At 44.4% G+C, this 13,153-nt stretch overlaps 1 protein-coding gene and 1 long non-coding RNA gene across 3 annotated transcripts in view; one reads left to right on the plus strand and one right to left on the minus strand.

Annotated features, from left to right (window-relative positions):
• Positions 1-5,826: 5,826 nt before the first annotated feature.
• Positions 5,827-13,153, minus strand: part of LOC127926070 (transmembrane protein 8B-like) — a gene marked incomplete at its 5' end in the record, with an annotated part of 20,622 nt that continues 13,295 nt past the window's right edge. The window contains 2 exons of the mRNA XM_052511339.1: positions 5,827-6,737; positions 13,102-13,153. The exon at positions 13,102-13,153 is cut by the window's right edge and continues 65 nt beyond it. Coding sequence (XP_052367299.1) covers positions 6,447-6,737; positions 13,102-13,153 — 343 coding nt within the window. The remainder of the gene's footprint in view (positions 6,738-13,101) is intronic.
• On the plus strand, positions 6,951-7,876 carry LOC127926066 (uncharacterized). 2 transcript variants are annotated; one of them, XR_008123209.1, is made up of 3 exons: positions 6,951-7,297; positions 7,376-7,583; positions 7,714-7,876. It is a non-coding gene; the product is annotated as an uncharacterized LOC127926066 (long non-coding RNA). The 2 variants fall into 2 exon arrangements; XR_008123210.1 differs by having other exon boundaries at positions 7,376-7,479; positions 7,532-7,876.

Genomic DNA, 13,153 nt, shown 5'->3' on the forward strand with positions numbered 1-13,153 from the left:
TAGATGCACGGTAGAATGTCTAGATGCACGGTAGAATGTCTAGATGCATGGTAGAATGTCTAGATGGATGGTAGAATGTCTAGCTGCACGGTAGAATGTCTAGATGGACGGTAGGATGTCTAGATGGATGGTAGAATGTCTAGATGAACGGTAGAATGTCTAGATGGAACGGTAGGATGTCTAGATGGATGGTAGAATGTCTAGCTGCACGGTAGAATGTCTAGATGGACGGTAGAATGTCTAGATGGATGGTAGAATGTCTAGATGCAGGTTAGAATGTCTAGATGCACGGTAGAATGTCTAGATGGATGGTAGAATGTCTAGATGGACGGTAGAATGTCTAGATGGATGGTAGGATGTCTAGATGGATGGTAGAATGTCTAGAGGAACGGTAGGATGTCTAGATGGATGGTAGGATGTCTAGATGGATGGTAGAATGTCTAGCTGCACGGTAGGATGTCTAGATGGATGGTAGAATGTCTAGGTGGACGGTAGAATGTCTAGATGGATGGTAGAATGTCTAGCTGGACGGTAGGATGTCTAGATGCACGGTAGAATGTCTAGATGGATGGTAGAATGTCTAGATGCACGGTAGAATGTCTAGATGCACGGTAGAATGTCTAGATGCACGGTAGAATGTCTAGATGGACGGTAGAATGTCTAGATGGACGGTAGAATGTCTAGATGGATGGTAGAATGTCTAGATGGACGGTAGAATGTCTAGATGCACGTAGAATGTCTAGCTGCACGGTAGAATGTCTAGATGCACGGTAGAATGTCTAGCTGCACGGTAGAATGTCTAGATGGATGGTAGAATGTCTAGGTGACGGTAGAATGTCTAGATGGATGGTAGAATGTCTAGATGGACGGTAGAATGTCTAGATGCACGATAGAATGTCTAGATGGATGGTAGAATGTCTAGATGGACGGTAGAATGTCTAGATGCACGGTAGAATGTCTAGATGGATGGTAGAATGTCTAGATGGATGGTAGAATGTCTAGGTGGACGATAGAATGTCTAGATGGATGGTAGAATGTCTAGGTGGACGGTAGATGTCTAGAATGTCTAGATGCACGATAGAATGTCTAGATGGAATGGTAGAATGTCTAGATGCACGGTAGAATGTCTAGATGCACGGAAGAATGTCTAGATGAACGGTAGAATGTCTAGATGAACGGTAGAATGTCTAGATGCACGGTAGAATGTCTAGATGCACGGTAGAATGTCTAGATGCACGGTAGGATGTCTAGATGCACGGTAGAATGTCTAGATGGACGGTAGAATGTCTAGATGGATGGTAGAATGTCTAGATGAACGGTAGAATGTCTAGATGCACGGTAGAATGTCTAGATGGATGGTAGAATGTCTAGATGAACGGTAGAATGTCTAGAATGTCTAGATGCACGGTAGAATGTCTAGATGCACGGCAGAATGTCTAGAATGTCTAGATGCACGGTAGAATGTCTAGATGCACGGTAGAATGTCTAGATGCACGGTAGAATGTCTAGATGCACGGTAGAATGTCTAGATGCACGGTAGAATGTCTAGATGCACGGTAGAATGTCTAGATGCACGGTAGAATGTCTAGATGAACGGTAGAATGTCTAGATGCACGGTAGAATGTCTAGATGCACGGTAGAATGTCTAGATGCACGGTAGAATGTCTAGCTGCACGGTAGAATGTCTAGATGCACGGTAAAATGTCTAGATGAACGATAGAATGTCTAGAATGTCTAGATGGTAGAATGTCTAGATGAACGGTAGAATGTCTAGAATGTCTAGATGAACGGTAGAATGTCTAGCTGCAGGATAGAATGTCTAGATGGATGGTAGAATGTCTAGCTGCACGGTAGAATGTCTAGCTGCACGGTAGAATGTCTAGATGAACGGTAGAATGTCTAGATGGATGGTAGAATGTCTAGATGGATGATAGAATGTCTAGATGGATGGTAGAATGTAGAATGTCTACATGGATGATAGAATGTCTAGATGAACGGTAGAATGTCTAGAATGTCTAGAATGTCTAGAATGTCTAGCCGCACATAAAACATGAAAAGTATCAGAGGAAAAGTCCATCAGCATCCCATGAAAATTAACATATATTTACCATATCAGAAACATTACATTAACATCTCATTAACATAACATGTGATCATGAGGGATCAAAAACTCTTTCAGAACATAAAAACATTATTAACCCAACACCAGAACATAAAAACATTATTATTAACCCAACACCAGAACATTATTAACCCAACACCAGAACATTAAAACATTTTTAACCCAACACCAGAACATTAAAACATTATTAACCCAACACCAGAACATTAAAATGCTTCATTCTAACTTAATATCATTGTGAAATAAAAGCAGTATGACCAGAGAATAAGAGGAATGGTGGAACTGGTCCTGCAGAACACACAGAGAGTGGAGAGGCACTGGATACACAATCTGATTAGTTTCAAAATACACATTCAGAGAAAGACCTCTACACAAATTACATTTAGATGTCATTAAAATGACATTATTACACTTAGTCATTAAAGTGCTTTAAGGAGAAGGAAGGGAGTAAGGAACGGAGGGAGGATATAGAATTGGAACAGGGCCCATTGAGGTGTGGGAAAGGGAACCCATAGCCAGTTGTACAGCTGAATGCATTTAACCCATTTGAATCAGAGGTGCGGGGGGCTGGATGCATTTAACCCATTTGAATCAGAGGTGCGGGGGGGCTGGATGCATTTAACCCATTTGAATCAGAGGTGCGGGGGGCTGGATGCATTTAACCCATTTGAATCAGAGGTGCGGGGGGCTGGATGCATTTAACCCATTTGAATCAGAGGTGCAGGGGGGGGCTGGATGCATTTAACCCATTTGAATCAGAGGTGCGGGGGGCTGGATGCATTTAACCCATTTGAATCAGAGGTGCGGGGGGGCTGGATGCATTTAACCCATTTGAATCAGAGGTGTGGGGGGGGCTGGATGCATTTAACCCATTTGAATCAGAGGTGTGGGGGGGCTGGATGCATTTAACCTCCCCATTTGCTAATGCAGAGCATTGTGCTAGACCTCCACTCATTCTGGGGGCTGGATGCATTTAACCCATTTGAATCAGAGGTGCGGACTCCTGAAACGCCTTTAACTTCCTCCAAACTACTCATTCTGCTAATGCTAGTTAGCATTGATGCATTTAACCCATTTGGAATCAGAGCATTGACGGGGGGCTGAAATGCATTTAACCCATTTGAATCAGAGGCTGTTCAGTTCTGGTTCTGGAGGCTGGATGCATTTAACTGTTTTGTTAATTACACTCACCCCTGCTTTTACTAGCAGTCTTCCCTATCTAGTGAATCTAAACTAGAGGAGGGGGAGGCTGGAGGCATTTAAGGGATTTGAAGACATGATGGATTAGCAGGCTGTGATGTCATATTATATTATTTGAAAACATTCATATCCTTGACCAGAAATATAGGTCTGGATACATTGGGAACACCAGGATTTATGAAACACAGCTAGCAGAGCTGGGACCACACCAGGATTATATACACACACCAACATCAGAGCAGAGCTGGGACCACACCAGGATTATATACACACACCAAATACAGAGCAGAGCTGGGACCACACCAGGATTATATACACACCCAACATACAGCAGCAGAGCTGGGACCACACCAGGATTATTTACACACCAACATGACAGCTAGCAGAGCTGGGACCACACCAGGATTATTTACACCCATTTACAGCAGCAGAGCTGGGACCACACCAGGATTATATACCACATTTGAACATACAGCTAGCAGAGCTGGGCTGGATTATATAACCCAACATACAGCTAGCAGAGCTGGGACCACACCAGGATTATATACACACACCAACATACAGCTAGCAGAGCTGGGACCACACCAGGATTATATACACACACCAACATACAGCTAAGAGCTGGGACCACACCAGTGTTTATATACACACACACCAACATACAGCTAGCAGAGCTGGGACCACAGCAGGATTATATACACACACCAACATACAGCTAGCAGAGCTGGGACCACACCAGGATTATATACACACACCAACATACAGCTAGCAGAGCTGGGACCACACCAGGATTATATACACACACCAACATACAGCTAGCAGAGCTGGGACCACACCAGATTACCTCCACACATTCAACTACAGCTAGCAGAGCTTGACACCAGGATTATATAGACCTCCACATACATTCTGCTAAGCTGGGCTAGATTATATACACACCAACATACAGCTAGCAGAGCTGGGACCACTCAGGATTATCTACACAACCAACATACAGTTAGCAGAGCTGGGACCACACCAGGATTATATACTCCACCAACATACAGCTAGCATGCTGGGACCACACCAGGATTATATACACACACCAACATACAGCTAGCAGAGCTGGGACCACACCAGGATTATATACACACACCAACATACAGCTAATGCAGAGCATGGGACCACACCAGGATTATATACACACACCAACATACAGCTAGCAGAGCTGGGACCACACCAGGATTATATACACACACCAACATACAGCTAGCAGAGCTGGGACCACACCAGGATTATATACACACCAACATACAGCTAGCAGAGCTGGGACCACACCAGGATTATATACACACACCAACATACAGCTAGCAGAGCTGGGACCACACCAGGATTATACACACACACCAACATTTAGCTAGCAGAGCTGGGACCACATCCAGATTATATGAAACATACAGCTAGCAGAGCTGGGACCACACCAGGATTATATACACACACCAACATACAGCTAGCAGAGCTGGGACCACACCAGGATTATATACACACACCAACATACAGCTAGCAGAGCTGGGACCACACCAGGATTATATACACACACCAACATACAGCTAGCAGAGCTGGGACCACACCAGGATTATATACACACACCAACATACAGCTAGCAGAGCTGGGACCACACCAGGATTATATACACACACCAACATACAGCTAGCAGAGCTGGGACCACACCAGGATTATATACACACACCAACATACAGCTAGCAGAGCTGGGACCACACCAGGATTATATACACACACCAACATACAGCTAGCAGAGCTGGGACCACACCAGGATTATATACACACACCAACATACAGCTAGCAGAGCTGGGACCACACCAGGATTATATACACACACCAACATACAGCTAGCAGAGCTGGGACCACACCAGGATTATATACACACACCAACATACAGCTAGCAGAGCTGGGACCACACCAGGATTATATACACACACCAACATACAGCTAGCAGAGCTGGGACCACACCAGGATTATATACACACACCAACATACAGCTAGCAGAGCTGGGACCACACCAGGATTATATACACACACCAACATACAGCTAGCAGAGCTGGGACCACACCAGGATTATATACACACACCAACATACAGCTAGCAGAGCTGGGACCACACCAGGATTATATACACACACCAACATACAGCTAGCAGAGCTGGGACCACACCAGGATTATATACACACACCAACATACAGCTAGCAGAGCTGGGACCACACCAGGATTATATACACACACCAACATACAGCTAGCAGAGCTGGGACCACACCAGGATTATATACACACACCAACATACAGCTAGCAGAGCTGGGACCACACCATTATGTTTTCATAGTTTTTCAGGCTATAAAACAAGAGGATTTTACATCCAGAAAACAGGTTATTGGAAACATCATTATGTTTTCATTAATGTTTTTCCAGGCTATAAAACACTAGATTTTACATCCAGCAGGTTATTAAACATCATTATGTTTTCATTAATGTTTTTCCAGGCTATAAAACACTAGATTTGACATCCAGCAGGTTATTCAGCATCATTATGTTTTCATTAATGTTTTTCCAGGCTATAAAACACTAGATTTTACATCTAGCAGGTTACTAAACATCATTATGTTTTCATTAATGTTTTTCCAGGCTATAAAACACTAGATTTTACATCCAGCAGGTTACTAAACATCATTATGTTTTCATTAATGTTTTTCCAGGCTATAAAACACTAGATTTTACATCCAGCAGGTTATTCAGCATCATTATGTTTTCATTAATGTTTTTCCAGGCTATAAAACACTAGATTTTACATCCAGCAGGTTATTCAGCATCATTATGTTTTCATTCATGTTTTTCCAGGCTATAAAACACTAGATTTTACATCCAGCAGGTTATTCAGCATCATTATGTTTTCATTAATGTTTTTCCAGGCTATAAAACACTAGATTTGACATCCAGCAGGTTATTAAAGGACAAAAGAGTTGTCTGTTTCAGATATTCATTTTTGTCATGGAAAACAAATCTGTCAATACTGGTATGGTCACAGCCTTAAACCTATGTGACAGTGTTGGTCTCCACAGGTCCAGGGTCAGAGGTCAGGTGACAGTATATAGTTCCTCCTTGGTGCTGTGACAGAGTGTGTAACCACAGACTCCAGGGCTCCAGGTGTTCATGGAGTCTGTCTCTCTGGGAGGCAGAAGGAACACCACACTAGAGGCAACCAGGACGTGCCATAGAGAGTGTGTGTACAGGTAGTTGTCCTCCGTCTCAGCAAACACGTACACACACACACCGACCAGCGCTGAGGCCAGGCCTGGGAGGAGAAACAGTACCCAACGCCGCCAAGAGGGGGGGTAGCACTGTTTCCTCTTCAGCCCTCGATACACCTGGAAACACACACATTATACAGTTACACACAACCTTAAAACATAGCATAAGTGTGTGTGTGTGTGTGTGTGTGTGTGTGTGTGTGTGTGTGTGTGTGTGTGTGTGTGTGTGTGTGTGTGTGTGTGTGTGTGTGTGTGTGTGTGTGTGTGTGTGTGTGTGTGTGTGTGTGTGTGTGTGTGTTCAGTCAAGTGGATGAAGAGTTTGGAGAGCTGGACGGCAGACAGAGAGAAGAGGGGGATCGAGAGGAGGAGGAGGAGGAGGAATCTTCGTCTCTGGGTGGATCAGTTTTCTCCTCAACACTACACTGAACTACTCAGCGACGACGTGAGTGGTGGAGGTTGGGGATCGGGACTGGTGGAGGTTTGGGAACAGGACTGGTTGGGGAACAGGACTGGTGGAGGAGGTTGGGGAACAGGACTGGTGGAGGAGGTTGGGGAACGGGACTGGTGGAGGAGGTTGGGGAACGGGACTGGTGGAGGAGGTTGGGGAACAGGACTGGTGGAGGAGGTTGGGGAACGGGACTGGTGGAGGAGGTTGGGGAACAGGACTGGTGGAGGAGGTTGGGGTACAGGACTGGTGGAGGAGGTTGGGGAACAGGACTGGTGGAGGAGGTTGGGGAACGGGACTGGTGGAGGAGGTTGGGGAACAGGACTGGTGGAGGAGGTTGGGGAACAGGACTGGTGGAGGAGGTTGGGGAACGGGACTGGTGGAGGAGGTTGGGGAACAGGACTGGTGGAGGAGGTTGGGGAACAGGACTGGTGGAGGAGGTTGGGGAACGGGACTGGTGGAGGAGGTTGGGGAACAGGACTGGTGGAGGAGGTTGGGGAACAGGACTGGTGGAGGAGGTTGGGGAACGGGACTGGTGGAGGAGGTTGGGGAACAGGACTGGTGGAGGAGGTTGGGGAACAGGACTGGTGGAGGAGGTTGGGGAACGGGACTGGTGGAGGAGGTTGGGGAACGGGACTGGTGGAGGAGGTTGGGGAACAGGACTGGTGGAGGAGGTTGGGGAACAGGACTGGTGGAGGAGGTTGGGGAACGGGACTGGTGGAGGATATATAGTTACCCAGGAGGTCACCATGGACACATGGATATATAGTTACCCAGGAGGTCACCATGGATACATGGATATATAGTTACCCAGGAGGTCACCATGGATACATGGATATATAGTTACCCAGGAGGTCAACATGGATACATGGATATATAGTTACCCAGGAGGTCACCATGGATACATGGATATATAGTTACCCAGGAGGTCACCATGGATACATGGATATATAGTTACCCAGGAGGTCACCATGGATACATGGATATATAGTTACCCAGGAGGTCACCATGGATATATAGTTACCCAGGAGGTCAACGTTGATATATAGTTACCCAGGAGGTCACCATGGATATATAGTTACCCAGGAGGTCAAAATGGATATATAGTTACCCAGGAGGTCAACGTTGATATATAGTTACCCAGGAGGTGACCATGGATATATAGTTACCCAGGAGGTCAACATGGATATATAGTTACCCAGGAGGTCACCATGGATACATGGATATATAGTTACCCAGGAGGTCAACATGGATACATGGATATATAGTTACCCAGGAGGTCACCATGGATACATGGATATATAGTTACCCAGGAGGTCACCATGGATATATAGTTACCCAGGAGGTCAAAATGGATATATAGTTACCCAGGAGGTCAACATGGATACATGGATATATAGTTACCCAGGAGGTCACCATGGACACATGGATATATAGTTACCCAGGAGGTCACCATGGATGTATAGTTACCCAGGAGGTCAAAATGGATATATAGTTACCCAGGAGGTCAACGTTGATATATAGTTACCCAGGAGGTCACTATGGATACATGGATATATAGTTACCCAGGAGGTCACCATGGATACATGGATATATAGTTACCCAGGAGGTCACCATGGATACATGGATATATAGTTACCCAGGAGGTCACCATGGATATATAGTTACCCAGGAGGTCAACGTTGATATATAGTTACCCAGGAGGTCACCATGGATATATAGTTACCCAGGAGGTCAAAATGGATATATAGTTACCCAGGAGGTCAACGTTGATATATAGTTACCCAGGAGGTCACCATGGATATATAGTTACCCAGGAGGTCAACATGGATATATAGTTACCCAGGAGGTCACCATGGATACATGGATATATAGTTACCCAGGAGGTCACCATGGATACATGGATATATAGTTACCCAGGAGGTCACCATGGATATATAGTTACCCAGGAGGTCAAAATGGATATATAGTTACCCAGGAGGTCACCATGGATACATGGATATATAGTTACCCAGGAGGTCAACATGGATACATGGATATATAGTTACCCAGGAGGTCACCATGGATACATGGATATATAGTTACCCAGGAGGTCACCATGGATATATAGTTACCCAGGAGGTCAACATGGATATATAGTTACCCAGGAGGTCACCATGGATACATGGATATATAGTTACCCAGGAGGTCAACATGGATACATGGATATATAGTTACCCAGGAGGTCACCATGGATACATGGATATATAGTTACCCAGGAGGTCACCATGGATATATAGTTACCCAGGAGGTCAAAATGGATATATAGTTACCCAGGAGGTCAACATGGATACATGGATATATAGTTACCCAGGAGGTCACCATGGACACATGGATATATAGTTACCCAGGAGGTCACCATGGATGTATAGTTACCCAGGAGGTCAAAATGGATATATAGTTACCCAGGAGGTCAACGTTGATATATAGTTACCCAGGAGGTCACTATGGATACATGGATATATAGTTACCCAGGAGGTCACCATGGATACATGGATATATAGTTACCCAGGAGGTCACCATGGATACATGGATATATAGTTACCCAGGAGGTTACCATGGATATATAGTTACCCAGGAGGTCAACATGGATATATAGTTACCCAGGAGGTCACCATGGATACATGGATATATAGTTACCCAGGAGGTCAACATGGATACATGGATATATAGTTACCCAGGAGGTCACCATGGATACATGGATATATAGTTACCCAGGAGGTCACCATGGATATATAGTTACCCAGGAGGTCAAAATGGATATATAGTTACCCAGGAGGTCAAAATGGATATATAGTTACCCAGGAGGTCACCATGGACACATGGATATATAGTTACCCAGGAGGTCACCATGGATGTATAGTTACCCAGGAGGTCAAAATGGATATATAGTTACCCAGGAGGTCAACGTTGATATATAGTTACCCAGGAGGTCACTATGGATACATGGATATATAGTTACCCAGGAGGTCACCATGGATACATGGATATATAGTTACCCAGGAGGTCACCATGGATACATGGATATATAGTTACCCAGGAGGTCAACATGGATACATGGATATATAGTTACCCAGGAGGTCACCATGGATACATGGATATATAGTTACCCAGGAGGTCAACATGGATATATAGTTACCCAGGAGGTCACCATGGATATATAGTTACCCAGGAGGTCACCATGGATACATGGATATATAGTTACCCAGGAGGTCACCATGGATACATGGATATATAGTTACCCAGGAGGTCACCATGGATATATAGTTACCCAGGAGGTCAAAATGGATATATAGTTACCCAGGAGGTCAACGTTGATATATAGTTACCCAGGAGGTCACTATGGATACATGGATATATAGTTACCCAGGAGGTCACCATGGATACATGGATATATAGTTACCCAGGAGGTCACCATGGATACATGGATATATAGTTACCCAGGAGGTCACCATGGATATATAGTTACCCAGGAGGTCAACGTTGATATATAGTTACCCAGGAGGTCACCATGGATATATAGTTACCCAGGAGGTCAAAATGGATATATAGTTACCCAGGAGGTCAACGTTGATATATAGTTACCCAGGAGGTCACCATGGATATATAGTTACCCAGGAGGTCAACATGGATATATAGTTACCCAGGAGGTCACCATGGATACATGGATATATAGTTACCCAGGAGGTCACCATGGATACATGGATATATAGTTACCCAGGAGGTCACCATGGATATATAGTTACCCAGGAGGTCAAAATGGATATATAGTTACCCAGGAGGTCACCATGGATACATGGATATATAGTTACCCAGGAGGTCAACATGGATACATGGATATATAGTTACCCAGGAGGTCACCATGGATACATGGATATATAGTTACCCAGGAGGTCACCATGGATATATAGTTACCCAGGAGGTCAAAATGGATATATAGTTACCCAGGAGGTCACCATGGATACATGGATATATAGTTACCCAGGAGGTCAACATGGATACATGGATATATAGTTACCCAGGAGGTCACCATGGATACATGGATATATAGTTACCCAGGAGGTCACCATGGATATATAGTTACCCAGGAGGTCAAAATGGATATATAGTTACCCAGGAGGTCACCATGGACACATGGATATATAGTTACCCAGGAGGTCACCATGGATGTATAGTTACCCAGGAGGTCAAAATGGATATATAGTTACCCAGGAGGTCAACGTTGATATATAGTTACCCAGGAGGTCACTATGGATACATGGATATATAGTTACCCAGGAGGTCAACATGGATACATGGATATATAGTTACCCAGGAGGTCACCATGGATACATGGATATATAGTTACCCAGGAGGTCACCATGGATATATAGTTACCCAGGAGGTCAACGTTGATATATAGTTACCCAGGAGGTCACCATGGATATATAGTTACCCAGGAGGTCAAAATGGATATATAGTTACCCAGGAGGTCAACGTTGATATATAGTTACCCAGGAGGTCACCATGGATATATAGTTACCCAGGAGGTCAACATGGATATATAGTTACCCAGGAGGTCACCATGGATACATGGATATATAGTTACCCAGGAGGTCACCATGGATACATGGATATATAGTTACCCAGGAGGTCACCATGGATATATAGTTACCCAGGAGGTCAAAATGGATATATAGTTACCCAGGAGGTCACCATGGATACATGGATATATAGTTACCCAGGAGGTCAACATGGATACATGGATATATAGTTACCCAGGAGGTCACCATGGATACATGGATATATAGTTACCCAGGAGGTCACCATGGATATATAGTTACCCAGGAGGTCAAAATGGATATATAGTTACCCAGGAGGTCACCAGGATACATGGATATATAGTTAACCAGGAGGTCAACATGGATACATGGATATATAGTTACCCAGGAGGTCACCATGGACACATGGATATATAGTTACCCAGGAGGTCACCATGGATGTATAGTTACCCAGGAGGTCAAAATGGATATATGGATATATAGTTACCCAGGAGGTCACCATGGACACATGGATATATAGTTACCCAGGAGGTCAACGTTGATATATAGTTACCCAGGAGGTCACTATGGATACATGGATATATAGTTACCCAGGAGGTCACCATGGACACATGGATATATAGTTACCCAGGAGGTCAACGTTGATATATAGTTACCCAGGAGGTCACCATGGATATATAGTTACCCAGGAGGTCACCATGGATACATGGATATATAGTTACCCAGGAGGTCACCATGGATACATGGATATATAGTTACCCAGGAGGTCACCATGGATACATGGATATATAGTTACCCAGGAGGTCACCATGGATACATGGATATATAGTTACCCAGGAGGTCACCATGGATACATGGATATATAGTTACCCAGGAGGTCACCATGGATACATGGATATATAGTTACCCAGGAGGTCACCATGGATACATGGATATATAGTTACCCAGGAGGTCACCATGGATATATAGTTACCCAGGAGGTCAAAATGGATATATAGTTACCCAGGAGGTCACCATGGATATATAGTTACCCAGGAGGTCACTATGGATACATGGATATATAGTTACCCAGGAGGTCACCATGGATATATAGTTACCCAGGAGGTCACCATGGATACATGGATATATAGTTACCCAGGAGGTCACCATGGATATATAGTTACCCAGGAGGTCACCATGGATATATAGTTACCCAGGAGGTCAAAATGGATATATAGTTACCCAGGAGGTCAACGTTGATATATAGTTACCCAGGAGGTCACCATGGATATATAGTTACCCAGGAGGTCAACATGGATATATAGTTACCCAGGAGGTCACCATGGATACATGGATATATAGTTACCCAGGAGGTCACCATGGATACATGGATATATAGTTACCCAGGAGGTCACCATGGATACATGGATATATAGTTACCCAGGAGGTCACCATGGATACATGGATGTATAGTTACCCAGGAGGTCACCATGGCCAGTACAGCACAGAGGATGGGTCCCAGCATGTTC

The sequence above is a fragment of the Oncorhynchus keta genome, unplaced genomic scaffold (genome assembly GCF_023373465.1).
Source record: "Oncorhynchus keta strain PuntledgeMale-10-30-2019 unplaced genomic scaffold, Oket_V2 Un_contig_6717_pilon_pilon, whole genome shotgun sequence".
NCBI classification, from domain to species: domain Eukaryota; kingdom Metazoa; phylum Chordata; class Actinopteri; order Salmoniformes; family Salmonidae; genus Oncorhynchus; species Oncorhynchus keta.